Here is a 22,086-nt window from a genome sequence, read left to right as displayed (position 1 = left end):
TGGATTTAATGAGTGGGACGTGACCTAGTCCAGTGATAGGTAGATCGCTGCTGAGGTCGAGAGGGGTGGAGCTGGACGCAATTTGACTCTTCAGTGAGTACACCTCTGAGAAACTAATGCATGGAGCTTGACCTTATTAGGCTTAGGAATAGGGTTATAGTTGGGCTAGTTCGTCATGGTCCACCCATTATGTACAGAGAGGGGAAGCTGGATGTCAAGCTCCACCCACTGGCTCTGCAGTGAGTAAACTCTTGGTTAGCATGGCCTCATCAGACTCTGCTGGTGAAAGCTGTAACTACAACATCTGGGTTTAAACCATAGACAGTAAAAGAAATGTACAGAGCTATCCCATTGACTTCAACGGCGGAAAAATGAGGCCAATCAGAGGCACTCACTTACTGATTGCTGAGCGAATTGCGCAGGCTCAGACTGAGCTTGACGACATAGATGTGACGTAAGCCTCCTGTCTGACAGTTGTAGGTCTTCTAGTAGTTGTGGAAAGTGAAATCTGAATCACATTGTTTAAATATTTTCTCCCGTTGCTTTTGGCTCACTATCGGCTTCTCCCCATTCTTCTCCCTTGACTTTATGTTTCCACATCCCCCCGATTGCCTCATAGGCAGTAAAAGATTGTTTCTGAGCGTCTCCTCCTGTTTGTATGGTAATTTCTCAACTGTGCGACAGAGTCGCGTTGGTTATGACGCAATCGTTAGCCTATTTTTACAAAAACAGCTTCTACGGGGCGATAGTGTGAGATACAAGGTAATGGAGCCTTTTATGCATTGTCATGTTTCTTTATAAATAAACAATGAACAAATGGAGTCTTTAAACGCCTCAGATGTAAAGTTATTCACTGTCAAAGTGACTCAAAAATGAATGGGAGTCAATGGGATGTTAATAGCAGGTGATGACTTGGTTAGCAATGGCCGCCCCTATGGGTGGAACGCTTTCCGGGTGCAAGATTACCCCCTTGGTTTAAACAGCATCTTTCCCAATTGAGCATATCAAATGTAAATACAATTGTTTGCAAGCAACATTTACATGGCAAATATTATATTTTGGGGCTTTTAAAAACCATCAAATGGACTACTAAACTTTCTTATAGTGTTTTGTCATTATTTAGAAGCTCAATGGCATAAACATGGCCAATAACAAACATGGACAAAGGGCTACAAAATTTCAGAATATCAAATAAGGGCCCATGCAGGTTGTACACATGCATCTTTTTACCAATAGATGGAGCCAGTAGGCTAAATATAAACTCTTTTGGATTTGCAACGACACCTTCACCTTGCGTGGGCATGTGTTAATAAATCATAAAAGGGACAGAAATTATTATTATAGCAATAATTTTTAGTTCTGGTAATTATGTCTCTAACTCACATACCCAGCAATTACTTCTTTACTGTCCAGCTCCTAATGTTTATGCCAGGCATGTTTGGAACAAAAAAGTAAAAAAGGTGTCAATTTTCCGTTTCTCTGGATTTACTATTTATATGTAGCCTATGTGTTTGTGTAAAATATAAATTGTTGTTTTATTCTAGGCTATACTAAAGCATTTCTTCCAAATTTTAAAGTAAAAAATATGTAATTTAAGCATTTATTTGCTGAAAATGACAACTGGTGAAAAAAGGTTTGCAGAACGACTGTCACCATCTCACTTATCTTTTGTTTATCACATATTTTAGAAATTATTATAAATTAGATATCATTCAAAAGCTCACAAACACAAAATGTATTTAAAATACCGTTTTGAAACTGGATATTGCGTTACCATGGAAATGGTAGTTTAAATTCTTTTAGTGATAAGTGTCAGGTTTTATGTTACAAAATTAATTTTTAACTACTTTATAATCAATTATATCATCAAATTTATAATCAAAAACCATTTCTAATCGTGACAAAACATATTGTCGGAAAAAGTCTCAAGGTTCCACTATTTTGTGAAAGACGTATTAATTTATTAGAGGAGAACGCATTAAAAAAAAATCAATGTAGCTGACACCCAGTGGCTACTTTTGGTACAGCGCCTAAACAAAATCTCCTAGGAATTTCAATTTTGTGATATCAAATCACACACAAAAATATTATTTTGTAAAATATATATTTATATAAAATAGAAACGGTTTTAAAACAGCATGTTTTATTTACAGCAAATTTAAACTTCCATAAATTATTCATAGATTTAAAAAAAATTGTCTTTAAAACAAGACCAAAAATAGATATATTCTCCAAAGCATACTTGAATTATAACCATTTATTTTTGGATAGTGCATTTTCATGTCTATTCTCGAAAAAAGAGAGTTGACAGTTAAGTATTTCACTTTCATGCGTCTTGGCATGGACTTTATGCCACTCCTGGCACAGAAAAAAATCAAGCAGCTTGGCTTGGCTTGCATCTTCCTCTTCATCACACGTGATCACATATCTTACTCATGATCACACATGGGGTTCAGGTCTGGAGTTTGGGCTGGCCATGACATTTTTGTGCATCTCCATCCACAACCACCTAATTTTCTTCTAGGGTAACCTTGTGCAGCTTGAGTCACACATCCATGACAAAGACAGATCTGCCTGATTCTGATGTTTAGTTGTTCCAGTTTTCAGCTTTGCCCAACACATGGTCCTCTAATGGTTAGACAGAGACCTGGAGAGGCCTACACCCCACACCCCACAGTGTCTCATACTCACGGTGAAATTTGGTGGAGGATTGGTGATGACCTAAGGACTCTTTGGTAAGGCTGGAATCGAGCAGATCTATCTCTGTGAAAGATGCACAACTCAATCACCAAACAAGGTTATCATACAAGAAAAAAGCTCCTTCTGATCTGACCATGTTCACCAACTCAACAGACTGGTTTTGCAAAATAGTTTCACTGGTAATTATGACAAACACTGAAATTCTCAACAGTCAACAACTGGAAAACAAGTACCCTTTATTTACCTGTAGAGGGCACTAATCTACAATTTTTAAGTTTTTACATAAGACACTTTGCATTGCCAAGTAGTTAATGGGGAAAGGGGCTTTATTAAACTCTCCTTGTAAAATAAGATACATCACAACAAGAATATTTTTTTTTTTAGATAAGTATATTTAAATATGGACCAGCAAAGTACTTTACACTAATGTAGCGTAATAATTTAATGTGTTTCATCAATTAAGAAATTAAATCTCTTCTCTTGACAGATCTTGTTTGGATAAATGTCAAGAATGTGTCACCATCACATCAATTCAGTTAATCAGATGAAAGATAGAATAAACATTTCATGAGAGCTACACATTCCAAATAAGAGGCCGGGAAAAGTTAAATGTTCATATAAGGAACAGCTGAAGGACCAAGTTGCAACTTATTAGGTCAACTGGCAACATGATTGGGTATAAAAAGAGCCTCTCAGTGTGGCAGTCTCTCTCAGAAGTCAAGATGGGCAGATGATCACCAATTCCCCCAATGCTGCAATGAAAAATAGTGTAGCAATATCAGAAAGGAGTTTTTGTCAGAGAAAAATTGCAAAGAGTTTGAAGTTATCATCATCATAATATCATCCAAAGATTCAGAGAATCTAGAACAATCTCTGTCCGTAAGGGTCAAGGCTGGAAAACCATACTGGATGCCCAATGATCATCGGGCCCTTAGACGGCACTGCGTCACATAAAGGAATGCTACTGTAATGGAAATCACAACATGGGCTCAGAATTACTTCCAGAAAACAGTGAGCACAATCCACCGTGCCATTCGCCACGAATGCAACTCTATAGGTCAAAAAAGAAGCCATATCTAAACATGATCCAAAAGCAAAGACGTTTTCTCTGGGCCAAGGCTCATTTAAAATGGACTGTGGCAAAGTAGAAGACTGTTCTGTGGTCAGACGAATCAAAAAAATTTAAGTTCTTTTTGGAAAACTGGGACGCCATATCATCCAGACTAAAGAGGACAAGGACAACCCAAGTTGTTACTAGTGCTCAGTTCAGAAGCCTGCATGGCCAGCTTATACGTCTGATAAGGCACTATCAATTCTGAAAGGTATATCCAAATTCTAGAACAACATATGCTCCAATCCAAATGCTGTCTCTTTCAGGGAAGACCTTACATTTTCCAACATGACAATGTCAGACCAGATACTAATTACAAGATCATGGCTGCGTGGAAGAAGGATCCGAGTACTGAAATGGCCTGTCTGAAGTCCAGATCTTTCACCATTAGAAAACAATTGGCCCATCATAAAGAGGAAGATGCGACAAAGAAGACCTAAGACAGTTGAACAACTAGAAGCCTGTATTAAACAAGAACGGGAAAACATTCCTATTCCTAAACTTGAGCAAATTGTCTCCTCAGTCCCCAGATGTCTGCAGACTGTTATAAAAAGAAGAGGGGATGCCACACAGTGGTAAACATGGCCTTGTCCCAACTTTTTTGAGATGTGTTGATGCCATGAAATTTAAGTTCACAGTTAACTTTATAGACCTCACCTAACACTTAGCTCTCTGTGCTATAATCTCACAATACTGCAAATCCTTGTCTGTTTTGTCATGTCAAAGTAATGACAGCTGGGAATCCTCGCACGTGGTGTTCATTTATACTAATTTAATAAGTTTTAGCCTGTCTCAAAATGCTCTGTTATACAGCCAAACTGTTGCCGGCCCACCTAAAACTCTTAAGCATTGAGAATTTGTTTTGGTTACAGATAAAAATCACAAAAGAGAGTAGGAACAAATCAGGGGTTGGGGGGTCAGATCCTACTTGAGATTTCTCCTCACAAGACCACCAAGAGGAAGTAATAAAGACTGGATGCTCTGCTTACAAAACACTATGACATGTGGACTTTTAATATAATGTTGCTTCGATTTAAAACCTGTTAACAGCTTTTCTGCTTGTCAAACGAATTGTGTTGGTTTTCTATCCATTACATGCTTGTTTTGTCTACAGCTCCTGCCATTTATTCTCATTAGCGGATGGCTCTTATGGTATCTGCCTGGTGGTTTAGTGAGAGTGTTCGCCCAAGAGCAGATGATTGCCAGACATATGGATTTGATCAACAGGCCCCGTGCTAATGTTTTCTTTGGGCATGTTGACAGGCCGATAGACAAACGTGTCTCTCTCTCTCTCTCTCTCTCTCTCTCTCTCTCTCTCACTCACACACACACTTATTCTCTCACAAAGGCATTGGCTGACGGACAGTCTGGAGTGCTCCAATGACACACAACCAAACCCAGGCACTCCAGGATAAGCAGAGGAAAAAGAAAGAGAGAAGGGAAGAACAAGTAAGAAACAAGAAAGAGAACGGGACGAAAAGAAAAAGAGAGACACTCACGCCTCTGACTGCCCATTTTTTTCCTCCTCCGCCGCTGCTCTCTCCCTCTTGCTTCTCACACCAGCACACACACACATACACCCTCTCTCATTCTCACCGAACTTTTTTTCACTCTCTCGCTCTTCTTAAATGATTTTGAGAGAGAGAGGGGAGACGCATTTGGAGGGTGTCTGAAATGCAGGAGCTCCACAGATGCCTGAGACCCATGGAGAAATAGGAGACTCACTCTGTTTGGAAAAGATAGAGAACACAAAAGAAGAGAAACAACTGGAGGACTGCAACAAACTTGCACCACTTAACCACTATTGAACACTGGTGCTTGTGGCTTTATCATGGTGACGCTAAGGCTTACATTGACTTTAAGGTTCACCTTACTGCTCCTGTACTGGTCAGGCTGTACCAGTTGGCCAAGCCAGGTTCAGCCGCTGTCCCTACAGGCTTTCCGTCAGGCGGCCCAAACCCGGCAAAACCTCTCAGAGAGTGCAGAGAGCAAAGTAGAACGTCTCGGCCAGGTTTTCCGGAGGAACGTGCGTCTTCTTCGGGAGCGGGGAGGTTGTCTGGATCTGGTCTTCCTCGTGGATGAGTCTTCCAGCGTGGGAGCTTCCAACTTTGGCAGCGAGTTGCGATTTGTGCGGAAGCTGCTGTCAGATTTTCCGGTGGCGCCTGAGGCAACACGTGTAGCGCTGGTGACATTTAGCTCCAAGAGCCATGTGGTTACAAGAGTGGACTATGTGTCTGCACCCAAAGCCCACCAGCACAAATGCTCACTCTTCAGCAAAGCGATCCCCTCCATCACCTACAGAGGAGGTGGCACCTACACCAGGGGGGCTTTCCAGCGTGCAGCGGTAAGAACAGCTGTGTAATCACATTGTTTGAGTCTATAGATAGAACATAGAAAATATTCAAGTACTAAATCAAATGCAATATATTAAAGAGGAATTAATGAAAGTAATTGGGGGGGGGGGGGGGGTGCAAGAAACAATAAGTCAGTGAAATTTTCAGGCTTTCGCAAAAATATTTTCTATTTTTCCATTGCGCTTTAATGTTCTTCATCAAATGGATGAATAGATAGCTATTGAATCTAAATCTCCGAAGCACATTTAGCAGAAACAGAACGCAAAGTCAAAATGATGGATGGACAACACAAAAGACTTCATTCCTGATAAGGTACCTCCAGATGTCATCTCTAAGTTAACAACACATGGTTTCCTGTGCACTCTAATCTGGGAAAGACAACCACAGTGAGCATCTATCTATGCAGGGCTGTCTAGAACAGTATAGATCACACTTTTGTTAGTAAAAAAAATTAATTAATAAATAACAGCAAAAATACAATGCAGGTTTGATTTGTTCCCTGTGACCTTTCCTGAAATACTTTGGGATAGTGAAAGACAGGTTTGATGGTTTCAGGTTGGAACTATTTGAGAACTTTAGGATCCAGCACAAAGGAAAAGAGAGTAGTGGCAACTCATATCAAACTAATTTTTATTTTAACTAACCCTGTCTCACTTAACAGCAATGCTATAAATTGCAGCAAAATGATTTATTGCAGCCTACTGCAGCTTATACTCCATTTTTCCGTTACAAATGATTATGACGTCCGTGTTTTCAGACATTTTTCTTGTCCTGAATGACATTTGTGGTTTGAAAAATGGTTTTGCTAACCCAGATCTGCAAATGTATTAAGTTGTTATGGAAGCACAGCAGTAAAGTCCTTTTGTTCATATGCAATTAATTGGCATTGCAGTCAAACTGTAATATTTCATGGGTTTTGGCTCCATTCATTTGTCTAAATGGCGTGGAGGTCTGGAAGCTTTTACCAGACACATTTTCAATCTTTTAGAGCTGAGGTCGAAGGCCTTATCCACAGTTTTACTGCCCAGCCGAAGTGCATAGAAAGGCCATCTCTCTCTGATCAGATTTGCCTTTAAGCAATAACATCCCCAATTGCCAAGCCTCTAATTCATTTACTCCACTTGATTTGGAGAATTAAATGTTGGGTTGGCTCTAAATGCATTTTGTTTTGCTACGGCTGATGATGGATAAAGACTGTATTGTGTAGTCTCACAAAAACCCAACATGCTGATAAACAGCAGGGTGGGTAACCATTTAGCTTGATAAACTCTAAATTTACACTGAGGAAGCAAACAGGATGGAACTATTTTATTCAAACAGGATTCCAAATGATTGTGACTACTTTTAACAATGTTTACCTTAGCTATAAAGCAAAGTATGTCAAGACACACTTTAAATGCTGCAATGAGAGAGAGAGAGAGAGAGAGAGAGAGAGAGAGAGAGAGAGAGAGAGAGAGAGAGAGAGAGAGGGGGGGGGACGGACGGACGGACGGACGGACGGACGGACGGACGGACGGACAGACAGACAGACAGACAGACAGACAGACAGACAGACAGACAGACAGACAGACAGATAGATAGATAGATAGATAGATAGATAGATAGATAGATAGATAGATAGACAGCAATCATTTCCAAAACACAATATAGGACAAACTTTCTGTTTGAATTATTATCTCCTCATACTCCTGGGGCCAATACCATGAAGCTGGTTTACCTGGCTAGCCAGATAAGTTTAAGCTTAGTGGTTTGTGCCAATCCTGGGTTTTAGGTACCATGAAAGTGGTTTGGCTTTTAGCAGTATTCATCTCCATAGTTACTTGCGCTCCACGGCTAACCGGCTCTGTGGCAGGTTATGTTCTGGATAAGAGTTCTCAAACTGAAATTGGACCAATCAGCTGTGAGTAAAGTTACACACCTCTGATGCAATAAAGCCACTCCCCCTTTTTCTACTCCAAATGAAAGGTCACTACATAGCAAATGATTTTGAAAGACTAAAGCGCCTGGCTTTTAGCGATGATTATTTATTATAATTATAATTTTGAATGATTTAGATATAAATTATGTTAATTATTATACCCTTATTCAAATACACATGTATCATTTTAGTTAATCAATCATTGGCACTTTGTTAAAATGAATAGAAATAGCCTATGCAAAGGACATACAAATAAGCTTTAAAATCAATAAAAAAGCTATAAAATTACATGTGAGATTAAATAATCAATTCTCTCTATTTATCAACTAAACTAACTTTATAACTTTTACTTGCATTGACGTATAGGCTAAGATTTTTCTTACATAGACAGCTCTTTTCTTCTTGCTGTGTAAATTTGTTTAAATTCTTAATATTTTTCAATAATGTAATATTCTGAAATGAATCTCGTTGCTACTCTCGCGAGAAGTGAATCTCAGTTCCACTGATCCACAGCGTGTGATTGGCTGTTCACTACTGATGTCACAGCTGAACTCCTGAACTCAGGATCAAAACTTGAGTTGACAGAGAAAGCTGATGATCAGCATCATGAGACCAACAACGCCTGAATAGATTGGCTTGGTTTTGTCAACTAAAAATTTCTGTAAATATTCCTGTAACCCTGAATTTGTAAAACTACCATCACGGTACAGGCCCCTGCTGCTTCTCTCTCTAACCTCATTGTTTGTTCGCACTTAGTGGGCATGTGTTGCCAGATCCCCAACTCCTTTCCATTTGCCAAACCACAGCAGAACTAGCTCTATAAAATGTCTCTCTCTCTTTCTCTCTCTCTCTCTCTCTCTCTCTTTCTCTCTCTCTCTCTTTCTCTCTCTGCTGTCCTTTTGAATGTTAGCAAAATGCTTTTAGTGCTTTCAAAATTCTTTGCCTGCTTTTCTGATCAGCCTCCATAGGGAGTCATTACATCGAAGTCCTTGACCAAATGGATTTGAAATTTCCGATGAATGCTTGACTCAAATACGATTCTTCCTTTCCCCAGCAGGGATTCTATTTAGAAGGGGAAGTCTATACAAGCACAAGCACATTTAAAAACACACACATACCTATATGTACATACATAAAGAGTCAATATTTCTCATTCTTTCTGACTATTCATGCTAATTTGTCTCATTCAGGTAGTATAGAGGTGAGAAATGGGAGTGGTGTTTTTGTGTTATTGTTAGCATACATCCCTACATGACTCTTCCACCAACAATCCCTCATCAGAAATTCCAGAGAATGTTTCTTTAAAGTGCCATTGACCCCTCTGACCTGGTTTTTGAAGCACATGGAAGCAGGAGCATTACTGTCATCGAGTCTAGGCAGATCAACATGTCCAAATATCTCATATTGTGTCTGCAAAAACATCTGTCGGCAAGCCTCAGAATGTTCTGTGCAAAAACCAGGGACATAAAAGCAAAGAAACACAATGAAAGAGCTAGGATAGATGTCAAAATACACAATTGTGATGTTTGTTGTTGATACATGTGACTTGAAACTAACTATCAATGCATTACAGGTACAATATTTTATCTATATATTGTCAATGTCTAATTTGAGAAGATCACCTTTTGTTTTGTTTCTTCAGGGAAACCAAGAGAGTCGTAACAATAAGAGAGAGGGAGAGCCTCTTTTTGGCTTTGAATGCACTAATGAAACTCTGGCACTTCCTAAGGCTGTATTTGTGTTATTAATTAAGACTGATTAGGGAGATCCTTATGAGAGACAGCCTGTACTCCACGAACCCTGATAAAACTGCCAGGAATGCCTTTAAACCAGCCTGAGAGCCACAGATTTGTCTGCAGACAACCAGATAAGGGTCATTCTATCTTTAACTGTCTGAAGAGGCAACATGTTTTACGATGAATCAGTCCTAGTTTGAGGCTGACCGGCAATTCTGAGTTGTTTTGAAGGAACATATTGCTTAAATATCTTAAAGGGGCTATATGTCAAATTTAGAAACCCTTATTATATCCAACAACAGTGGCGTTAAGTGAACTGCATATTATTGATCCAAACTGGCCGTGATTCAGTGATTTAACACCCCAATATACTCAAAGCATAGTTATTTTCCGTTCTTTACTTAGAGGTAAAAAATTTGGAAATATGTCTGCACTGTACGCTTTGCTTTCAATAACAAAATAAACACAACAAAAATGACAGTGGTGAGAAAGCAGTTCATCATAGCGATCCTGGCTGCTCGCTCTGCAAGTTCTACATCTCCAGCCTCCGCACGTGGTCCAGGGCACACCTCTGCCCTGAGGACTTTGCTGCATTTGCAGAGTGTTGACCTCCACATGGCCAATGGTGAACACTGACTCGTTGCCCCCACTGGTTTTGCCCAGCTTGAATTCTACAGAGATGCCACCTCTGGTTCCTGTCAGTCCCTCGGCTCATCCTAAGTCAGCTCCCTGCAGTGTTGCTGTTCCACCTTAGTTCAGACGACCCATTGGTTCCACCTTGGCTCCATGCGCCCTCATCTCCCCCATCATCCCACCAGTATTGTCGTGCTGTCACTGATGTTGGACAAAAAGGCCTGGCTCAGTCTCCACTCAACACTTGGCTTGGAAGCAGCTGCTCAGCTGTGGAAACCCATTCCATGAAGCTCAATCTGGAGCTAATCTGAAGGCCACTTGAAGTTTGGAGGTCTGTAGCTATTGACTCAGCAGAAAGTTAGTGACTTCTGTGCTGATCCCGCTCTGTGATTTTAAGTGTCCTGCCACTTTATGGCTAAGTTACTGTTGTTCCCAATTGCTTCCACTTTATTATAATACCACTAACAGTTCAACATGGAGTATTTAATTATTGCACAGGTGGCAGGTGGCTATCCTGGTACCACGCATTAATTCACTGAGCTCCTGAAAGCGACCCTTCTTTTACAAATGTTTGACAGATTTGACAAAAGCTTGACCTGACAGTAGAGTAGTTTGAGATAGGACACAGATGTAAATTTAATACACAAACAGTATTAACCTCGGTTTTAAAGGGTGACATTTTAGTCTAGTTACAACTCTACTCTTATTTAAATTAATGAGAAGTCTATTTAGACCACAGGTAAAATTTTGTAATATTTTGTGTTGCTTCTATATGAAGAATAGCTTTATGGTATTTAGTCTATAACATTTTTTAACATAAATACAAATGCACAAAAATGACACAAAAAAATGTAATTTGGCCTCTTACTCACTTAATAAATGCCTATATTAATAATAAAATCAAATTAGATATGAACCAACATTTCTGACAAAACATCAAGTTTTGTCAGAAACTTGTAACAGTAAATCCATGATAAATGTTAGTGAATTGTTGGTTCAAAAGTATTCTAACTGGATCGTTGTAGCTCAGGGTTTTTCCTGATGCACGTCAGTGTTGTTGATTTAATCATCACTGTTTCAGCTGGTTTTAAGCTAAATGAAATCACTAGAGATTTGCAGCGTATACCGGCGATCTCTACACTGAACTCGAGCGCTTCTCATTGACTGTTTTGTGGTAGTGTGGTCGAGACACTCACCTAGTAAACACATTTGTTCAGACTCAGTTTGCGAGTTGCAACGCGCACAAGCAGCGCTGTTTCGTTCCACTTTTGCATTTTAATGTTTCCCTGGGCTAAAATCTAGTACTGCCACTTTGTTAACAATGTGAAACTGCATGATTGTAAATTATGCATGGCAGGCCGTGGGTCACATATACTATATTTTAAAAGACAAACTGTGGGGTGTTTGAAATGTATCCCCGGGCCACATTTGGCCCGCAGGCCGGACTGTGGACACCCCTGCACAAGTTCCACCATAGGATTCCTGGCTACCGGTTCCAACTATTCACTCCATAGCTTCGGCTCCACGATTGTACTGTGTTGCACCGGCTCCACAGCAGTATTCTGGATCCCTATCTCCGCCTTGGTCCGATGAGCTGACTGGCTCTATCGCAGGTGATTGCATCCCTGGTCCCTCCTCTCGGGTCTCCACCATGGTTCCTCCCTCCGGTGACTCCGCAGTGGAAGATCTTGCTTGCTGTGGACCCAGAGGTCCTGGCCTGGCAACTCCTGCTCCTGGATCCTCCCACATTCCACTCCCCCCATGGACTGTTTTCATCCCTCTCCTTTTCCTCATCCTCCTCCGGAACCCCCGCCCTCCCTCCTCAGTTGGGACTGCCTATTATTTGAATTAAAAACAGTTTTCTTTTGAGTTATTCTTGTCATGCCGTTCATTATATACGGCCACCGGTGACAGTCCCGAGTCCTTCCTTTAAAAATCAGTCTCCTAAAAGCTTATATAGACAACCTAGGACGTCAGGCACCTTTTGTTTTAAGTTTTGTTACAAGATATTTTACATATTGGCAAAAAAGTAATAAATGAAGGACAATTATCACATATAGCCCCTTTACATCACAAATTGTATATGGTATATTGGTTTGTGACAATAATTATATCAGACACATGATAAACGGAAGAATTAAAGCAGGAAAAGAAATCCTTAAAAAAAAAGGGATGAACCTGCTACAAAGATTAACAGCATGAGACAAGAAAAAAAAGTCTTTATGTCTGGGACACACATGTAATGGTAAAATGTAATGAATGCAACGTGATGGCATGAGGAAACCTTCATCTGTTCTTCATCCATCAGTTGTCCTGCATTTTGGAATACTAAAGGGAAGCAGGAACATTAAAGCTGGGTAAAATCACATCTCATGTTATTGCTTCTTTGCCTACTTTGGACAAAAAACATCACTGCACCACCTAAAATTTGTACCAAATGTTTTACTATGATTCTTATCCAGGAGCTTACTAGCCCCTCAGAAAACTTCCTAGTGGGCCTTAAGAGGACTTAATCTTTTTTTAAATAAGCTAAAAAAATCTAAATATTATTTTAATTTTTATATTTTTGGAATAAAATTAAGTAAAAATTGTAAAGAACTACTGTTATAGAGACCAGCTTATGTTCCTGCTCATTTGGTAACCAAACACTCTGTAGCTACTGAGAAAGAACATAAATTATTTCACAGTAATAAAACTTTTTTGACTATAACTGTCTTGCCTGCAGTTTTCACCTCACAGCAAACTTTTAGTCTGCCCTCAGATTATTCCCACTATTAACCACAACTTTCAACTCCAGGAGTGCTCTATTCCACACCCTGAGATCTAAACACGCAAATGTACTTTGGAACATTTATACACAGCAAAATGCTTCAACACAGTGATTAGTGGTAACTGGACGCGGGAGTAAGTCAAATATAGAGCAGTGGGGGTGTTCTTAGTCTGACTGCACCACCAGGAACACCAGCACAGACTACAGCACTGCCAAGAAATGCATTATATTATTGAGAGAAAAAGAAAAGAAAATAATATACTAAAGACATAGTTGCTGTTTATTTTAGCACTATTAATGGCCCCATACGATTAGGTAATTTCTGTCACAATACAAGAGGTCACATTCTTGCTCTGAAGCATGTGAAGATAAAAGCATGCTTTTTTCTACCAGCTGCATACATGCACCACCAAGGGAGCATAACATGTGTGGAGGCCCACTTCATCATCTAGAATCACCTGCAACTCCCAGATGTTATTTTTGTTTTAAGAGACCACTGTGGTTTTGGGAGTCATAAATGGCAACAGGTGATGTCTGACAACGAGTGTGGATCCAGGAATTTTGCTTTCATTAGATACAAAATAGGTTTCATAGAATAGGGCGGGCCAGTGGTAATTTTTGTTGGCACAGGCCTCTCGACTGAAATATGAATGCAGATGCAGAAAGCCGCTAAATGTCAACTCTGTCAAAAATTAGATAATGATAATAGGTGAATGCTTTCCGCATAGTATGTTTCAAATACTTTTTTCAAATACACTAAATCCCAGCATCAGCCCATTTAAAAATACCAGTTCGTTGGCAGAAACCTGCCAGCAAAATCCGTCAAGTACACAGAAACCAATCAGAAGACATGAATTGAATCATATGATTTCATTTGCCGAGCTGCAAGTTATCATCATGTTTTGTTCATTGTTACAGTGGCAATGACAGAATTTCACGACTAGCAAGTACACAACAGTGTTCCTTGTGCTGCTTTAAAACTCTGACAGAAGCGGACGTGACCCTTGCAACCATTTTTTTTCCGGTCTATACTTGCACACATCTAACTGTATGGATCAGTTTCTTCATTGTTACATTTGTAATTCTGCTTTGATCGAATCAGCTCAATTGACACAGAAATAAATAAAAAAAATCACTTATTTGACTGAATTTTGAAGGATGTGCTAACAATTTTCACCAAAACACAGTTGAACAAAACTCTGGCACAGTACAGATCATGGTATGTACAGATCAGCCATATATCAGTTTTGACTTAACATAAAGTTACCGCATTTTAGAAATGACATCAAAAGAAGAAAAAGTTGGTCACAAATGTACATTTACACATAATCGGAGCAACAATTTTAACTTTTAGACACCATATTTGTTGTGTCACTATCACAAAATGTAACGCATAGGATTATGGGATATCAAAGGCAGTGAAGCTTCCATCTAGGCTGCCTTTAAAAAAAAATCAATCAGATGAAGGCATCTCAAGTCAGGATGTGACATGATCAGTGGATTCAGAGCTTCAGATGTGCCTTGTTGCCTTCCTACTTTTCAGCTTTTAGACGCAATCTAAATTTGTAAAGGCAATACTACTCTTAAGAATGCAAAGTTTTAGAAACACTATTATCTAAAAGAATTGTAAAAATCCAAAGGCAGAATTTCTAAAAAAGGCACCACTAGCTGGACGCTTAAAATTAGTCATCAATTTTTTTTCGTCAAGACGGTTCATATCTTTAAGTTAGTTACATAAAAATGTAGATTGGCCTCATTTGACATCAAATAGACTGCTTAACTGATAGTGGGTCTTAACATAATGGCTATGTTTATGCAACTGGCCCCTATGTTTGTGACCACACTATGATATGAGGGATAGTAATTGGCAGCTCTGTACAGGCTTTTCAGGAGCCTCACTTAAAATACCTTACAGCTAGGCCACAGTTATGCCCTTTAGAGTCAAAGCAAAAAAGACAAGAAAAAGGGGTTTCACCCAAAACACTAGGTAGCACTTAGTGTGTATTGTGTGTCTGCAATTGTGAGCATTCACATATGTGCTTGTGTACATGTGTGTTGAGGGGGAGGACATACCACAGAAAAGAAGCCAAGGAAGTGTTGAAACGGATAACAGTTCAGCCTGTCAACAGCAGCAAACGATCTGTTCTCTGAAAATAGATTGCTTGCTCTCCCCACCGTGCTATTACTGCTTCCCTCAAATCATTGACCTGTGTGCTTCCTAGACACCAGTCTCAAAAAACATCTTACCTAGGTGCTGTTGTGAATTTCTAGACATTTCAGTGACAACATTCACAGTGCTTTTGAAGATGAGAACCAATGCAAATGGTTTTAGGATGCATTACAACATGCTGTATTTGGCATTGGTTGTTGATAAAATTATGTAAAATGAGTTTGCACTGTTGTTATTCACATGCAACCATGTAGTTATGGGTGTTCTAAATTATAATTTAAGCATTTTCGTCAACCAACCCTCTCTGGCAAGGGTTTATTTGATGGGTGAATGGGTTCCCCTGCTGGATGACTTCCATCAAAAAATATAAAGAACATGCAGTATGAATTTAATGGGCAATTTATTAAAGATAAAATGAATAATTTTAATATTATTTATTTTGTTTTCTAAAAAGTTTCTTATTATAATTTATTTGCTAGTGTACAGCATCTATTCAAAACTATGTCGGTTCCACATCTTATAACTCACCAGACTGTCCTCTCAGTCAAGATCAGAGATATCACTGCTCCTCAACCAGGTGTTTTTAATCAGATCCAGATGTGGATTGAGGAACGTTGACACTCTTCTGCTCAGGGCCCTCAAGGCTCTTTTTTTCCCTTAAAAAAAAAACTAAAAAAAAACTAAACCAAACGTCGGGGAAGCCCAGAACAGAGCCAGGATCATTGTAATAGACGGGACAGATTAGAGTTTAACTATCAGAGAACTCTTCTGCTCAGCCTCAGGGCAGAAAATGTCTGCGTCTCAAACCCCAGCTCTGGTTTAGCAGGGAAAGGGAGGCAGGAATGATGGACAGTAGGTGTGCTAAATAGAGGACGGGGTCTAAAGGTTCAAAGGATTTGAGGGAAGATGTAGTCTACACGCATTTACATTTATACATGTGATGGATGTTTTTGTTTAAAGCAACTTAAAATGTCATTAATGGTATTCTCTGGGAATCATACCAATTACCTTGCTGTTGCTAACACCATTCTAGTGAATTTGTACTTAATATACAATACTTTATTACTTTAATAAATACTTTTATACTACAATACTTTTATACTTTAATAAATATACAATGAGGTTCATAACGTGGCATTTAGGATAGGAAAAAATAAATAAACTAATATCAACTTACAATGTCCAATGTACTTCACAATACAGCCAAGGCTTGTTTATTGTCTTGTTTATTTATCTTATTAATTTAGCTTTTCACCCCCTTGTCTGTCTAAAATAATATATTTAATTGCACTGTGGTTTGAATTAAGCAATTTACTTAAGTAAATAAGGCTAGATTAAATTGATTTATTATTGATTCAATATTTCTCCACTTCAAAGTAAAAGAAAGAAAGAAAGAAATTGAAGAAGAAAAAATTCCACTAATATCCTGGATCTCCAGACACCAATTTGTGTGTGTTGGGTTAGGGTTAATGTTGTCCTAATTGCTTTTATTTCACAGAGTTTTTCTCTTCTCCATAGAAATCTATTTGGTGGCTCATGTAATTTACCTCTTTGTCATCTTGCAGACTAAGAGTCTGGTTATATTAACGAAGCTTGTTTTGTTTCACAAGCATTTACTCCTATCATTTTAAATTACAGGGAATGTCACAATACATTTCATAAAAAGCACTTTTAGTCTCCATTTTGGCATGAAGATCCAAAATAATCTAATTTAACAGACCAACTCCAGATTCTTTTTGCTCTTGCCTAACTTTTTTCTTGCATTGAGTTCCTAGTACATAGCTGGCAGCATTAAAAGACCAGAAAGACCAAATTTGCCATTGCATTATATGAAATATTGTCAAGGCCATCTCTCTTTCAAAAATGATTTCCTCTGCATTTCACTGTCCTGAGCTTGATAAATGATGTTTTGACAGGAACCAACTAACCATACTCCACAAACCCTGTGTCCCGTTTTATCCAGACCAATTATGCCCCCTTTATTCAAACTTCATCCATCCATGCACACTTACACATCCTCTTCAATTCACTTCACAGACAGAGAGAGAACTGTAATAAGGACCTAGGGATTTCCAGCAGTCAGTAGATGTATAGGCCTACCCCATCCATAACTCCAATGCTCGCTGCTCCTGTCCTTCTAAATGAGGTGTAGCTGGCCGAGTGTGTCTGACATGTTGAGGAAATTAAATCAATTGAAATCACTCAAGGAGACCTAAAGGAGAACATACTAGTGCACAGTGGGAGGCATATAAATTTCAGGCATGCAACGGGAGTCTCCCATGTGCAAAATCAAACTGTGGTTTATATCTAGGGTTTCAACAGCTCAGATTTACAGAGCAAAATGTGTACCCTCAATTTTTTTTTTTTTTTACAGGATTTATTGCAGATTCGGGGAAAAATATCTAGTAATTGCATAGTGAGCGGTTTCTACTGCTCAGGACTATGGCTTGAAATGGTTGGGTCCATCTAGTGGGCTTGTTTTTGCTTTGTAGGTTCATGCTGCTGGTATTCTTTGCCACTGGAACCATAACATGTCAAAACAGCTCAGACCTCCAACCAAGCAAATGAATGCACTCAGGTCACATGTTTACTCTATTCTGGAATGCTTCAGATGGAGATATACCTCCTCAACCCCCTATTAGAAGCAAAAGAGAAATAGTCATTTTGATTTTCATTTTCTGCTGTTTTCCACTGATCTCAGCTATCTGCAATAACACTTGCAGCTAAGGGAAATACCCCAGCGCTTAGTTGTGAATTGTGTTCTTGTTAGAGATTTCTGACCTTAGATCAATTTTATAACCTGGTAAGGTGTCTGCAAAGTTTTGAAATAGAATACCCTGGTGTGATGATCATGGTCCACTAAGCATGGCCATTAACCCAATACAGGAACTGAACGGAGGATTATGTCTACATTAGCAGTTGAAAAAAACTCACTGATCAAAGAAAGTGAGATTCTGTGCAGACATGGGTTCTTGTGTACATTGTGCACCTCTTATTCCAGGTACATTTATGAAAATGAAGGACCAAGTGCAAGGTTTTGTCACAAGATAAATTAATTGATCAAAACAGTAATATTGTTGAATATTATTACAATAATTCTATTTTTTATATATATTTTATAACTTAACTTATTCCTGTGGTGGCCAAGCTGCATTTTCAGCAGCCATTACTTCAGTCTTCAGTGACACGATTCTTCAGAAATCATTCTAATATGCCGATTTCTAAAGTAGCATTTCTTCATGACTCTATGATAAATCAATGTTTGAAAAACAGCATTTATTTGAAATATATTTTTTTTGTAACAACTTAAGTCTTTAAGGTCCCATTTGATCATTTACTGTACATTCATCCTTGCTAATAAAGTAGTAATTTCTTGCAAAACATCTTACTGACCCAAAACTGTTAAATGGCAATGATATATATATAAAAAGTAGATAGGCAATCTCATGGAAAGTCTCTGGACTTTCTCTTATCACTGACAGCAGAGACTCATAGGCTGCTGGGGCTCCTCATCTAATGCCTAAAAACATATACACATGTTAGTACTTAGATTACTCCAAGTAAGACATTATACAGTGTGGCATGTTCCAAAGACACTCATATGACAAATCAAGATTAATCATATTAATCATACTTGCATTAAAACACCCACATATTCCGATATGCATACAAACGCACAGCTGGCTTGACCTTTCAATACACCATAAGGTCTTTTCCACACTGCTTATTCTGCCTGAGGACTGCTTGTCTAGACAGGAAAAGCTGTCTGACTGACATGTAAAGTGACCAACCACAGTCAGTCTTATTTTCACAAGCTATTTAAGGCGAGAAATAGTCTATACTACATATTAGACTGGCACAAACAATTGAAGACAAGACCAAAAAATAACTGAAAATGTGCATACTTTGTAATATTGCCTGTTCTAGTGCACGTTGTATCAACCTAGTACCTTGTAAACACAACTTTATTTCCAGGCGCTCTGATAAAAAAACCCTGTGTTCTTACTCCCAGAAGTTGTGTAAAGTCAGCCTTCACATCAAAGCTTAGCAGACAAATACTTTCCATCAATATGTGTGAGACGGTCAGCAAAAGACTGTGTAACGTCTGAGGCTGAGACTACTTTACAGGTGACCCTCAGTTCTTACAAAGTGTCTTAAGTTGCCAATTGACTCAAGTGACTAGCATATGTAAACTATTTAAAAAATAGAGTAGAGAAACTTGGTCACTGAGAAAGGCTTTTTATACGCATAATGCTGTAATTACTTGTAAACTTTGTTTTGTCACAAACTGCCTTTTAACTGAGCTAATCAGATTGGCCACTAATGTAAACGATTAACCACTACTGCTTTGATGGGGGAAAAGATGTGTGTGTGTGTGTGTGTGTTTATGTTATGTTTAAAATCAAGTGGGTTTATAATGTAGGAGTGACTAAAGTAGTGTGTAATTCTGTGGTTGCAAACACAGTATATGTGGTTGCTAATAAGTTTGTCAAATTACACATCTCAGTGCGTCAGTAGTTGTTTTCTTTGTCCTAGTTCTGTGATCTCCGACAGTGGTGTCTACCCTCCTCAATTGATGTGCAGACATGTTTGTGTACCATGACCACCTCTGACTCATATCTAAAACCCCTTACGCCTTCAGTGCCTTTGAGCTGCCACCCCATAAATGGCCACAATCACACCCTGTTTTAGGCCATGGACCTACTCCCTTGGGGCCAGACCACAGTGACATCACTGTGGTGACAATCAGCAGCATCTGTATATTTGTGTCTGGGTCTGTTAGAGAGAGAAAGACAGTGAAAAGCACTGATGCATAGGAGATTCCAGATTTGAGGTGTGTGATTGTATCCCTATGTGTGTGCAATTGGATGTAAGTCAGGCTCCAGGCTTTGTAATAATTGCTGCTGTCTGAAATGCCTGAACTGCAGCCAATTAGACAATAAAGAGCAAAGCTGCTCCGTTCTTAAGCAGTCCTTGAATTGGCCTTGTCTACTGACTTTCACAAGCCCCTCTTCTCTCTCTGTCTGAAGCAATATGACAGTAAATTGTGCTCTACTTAAAGCCTTAGAGAAAATGAAGAGATTTTCTCTCTGTTCATCAACCAAGCCTCCTAATTACATATGTTTAGACATTTAAATATAGTTTTGTAAACAAATATGCATGCGTGTGAGTGTAAAATGTTGCTGTGTTTGCTAAAGAGACAAACACAGCAACTGCTATTTTGTGGGCGGGGCTGAGTTTGGCTGGCATCCAGGCTAGTGAACATTTTCTCAGCATTATCCTGATAAGAGATTTTGTGGATACATAGGAAGGGCTGGTTTAGGAAAAGTAAAATAATAATAATAATAAATCTGTCATGACCTTTTTTTCCTATTTAAAGTTGTCAGGAAATAGAAGTTGAGGAAGTTTTCTTCCTTATTTTGTGACACACCGTGAAATGGCTACAAGAAAATATGTAGGATGGACTTGAATTTGTCCATTAAGAACTTTTATGATCATTGTGTAACTTGCTACTGCGGTGGTGTCAGTAAGTGACATGTGCACATTATATTAAACTTTGTCTTTCAACTCACAGCAAATCCTGAAGCACTCACGGGAAAACGCCACGAAGGTGATCTTCCTTATCACTGACGGTTACTCAAATGGCGGAGACCCGCGGCCGGTAGCTGCAGCGCTGAGGGAGAGAGGTGTGGAGATATTCACCCTGGGCATCTGGCAGGGAAACATCCGCGAGCTGCATGACATGGCCTCGCACCCCAAAGATCAGCACTGCTACTTAGTGCACAACTTCGCTGAATTTGAAGCGCTGGCTCGACGCGCCCTTCACGAAGGTGAGAATTCATAATACACGCTGAAAATGTTAACATATATGGTCATAATTACCTTGGGTAAACTATTTGTAGGTTATCTTGTTTCACGCTTCACACTTTCTTCTTGGTTAAACTACCTTTCTAATGCTGTGTTTCCAGTCAGGTTTTTGAGCCCTAAGTTACCATTTTAAAAACCACGACTCACGAGCGTTCCAGGTAAAGTCATGTCAAACTGCCTGAGCGCAAGGAATTGTGGGAGCTAGATGTAAACAAAGCATGGCGGGCTGTATGGGGCTTATGCTCATTTACAATAATTTATATCATCAAAAGTGCTTACTACTTGCTTATTTGAGGGAAATGGTGGAGAAAAAACGGTACATTAAGGCAAGATAAGCTGTTTTAACTTTTATTTTATGTTTGGAAATATGGACTGAAAACTAGCTAACGCTAGAAAAGCTATTGATATAACTTAATGCATAACATTTGCTAATAATAAATAACGTTAGAACAATACCTTACTTTAATAAACGATTTGGAAACGACTTTAATGTAACGTTATGACTTTCATTTCAGAGGCCTGTTGCATGAAGCTAGCTGCAATATGACAGTAAATGGGCTCAAAAACCTCTAAACGAGTTGACAAATCCAGATAAATCCAACCTGGGGCCTGTACCATGATGATAGATTAACAAACTCAGGGTTACAGGATTAGTTTTGAGTTGGCAAAACCAAACCAATGTATTCAGGCTTTGTTGGTCCCATGATGCTGATCATCAGCTTTCTCTGTCAACTCAAGCTTTAATCCTGAGTTCAGTTGATTTCAGCAGTGAACAGCCAATCACACGCTGTGGATCACCGAGATTCACTTCTCGCGAGAGAAGCAG

General features: G+C 39.1%; 1 protein-coding gene and 1 long non-coding RNA gene across 3 annotated transcripts in view; one reads left to right on the top strand and one right to left on the bottom strand.

Annotated features, from left to right (window-relative positions):
* The first annotated feature begins 5,529 nt into the window (after nt 1–5,529).
* The window catches only part of svep1 (sushi, von Willebrand factor type A, EGF and pentraxin domain containing 1), a 105,071-nt gene continuing 88,514 nt past the window's right edge, over nt 5,530–22,086 (top strand). For both annotated transcript variants that reach the window (XM_067443961.1, XM_067443952.1), the window contains exons 1-2: nt 5,530–6,155; nt 20,968–21,223. In XM_067443961.1, the coding sequence (XP_067300062.1) occupies nt 5,643–6,155; nt 20,968–21,223 (769 nt within the window). In that variant the 5' untranslated portion in view covers nt 5,530–5,642. The remainder of the gene's footprint in view (nt 6,156–20,967; nt 21,224–22,086) is intronic.
* Nucleotides 18,677–21,550, bottom strand: LOC137075474 (uncharacterized). Its single transcript, XR_010905050.1, has 3 exons — nt 21,276–21,550; nt 20,966–21,066; nt 18,677–18,912 (listed from the first exon to the last, which is right to left on the bottom strand). It is a non-coding gene; the product is annotated as an uncharacterized lncRNA (long non-coding RNA).

This window comes from Pseudorasbora parva, chromosome 1 (genome assembly GCF_024679245.1).
Source record: "Pseudorasbora parva isolate DD20220531a chromosome 1, ASM2467924v1, whole genome shotgun sequence".
NCBI classification, from domain to species: domain Eukaryota; kingdom Metazoa; phylum Chordata; class Actinopteri; order Cypriniformes; family Gobionidae; genus Pseudorasbora; species Pseudorasbora parva.
The sequence above is the reverse complement of the archived record's forward strand: the minus strand, read 5'-3'. Positions and strand labels throughout refer to the sequence as shown.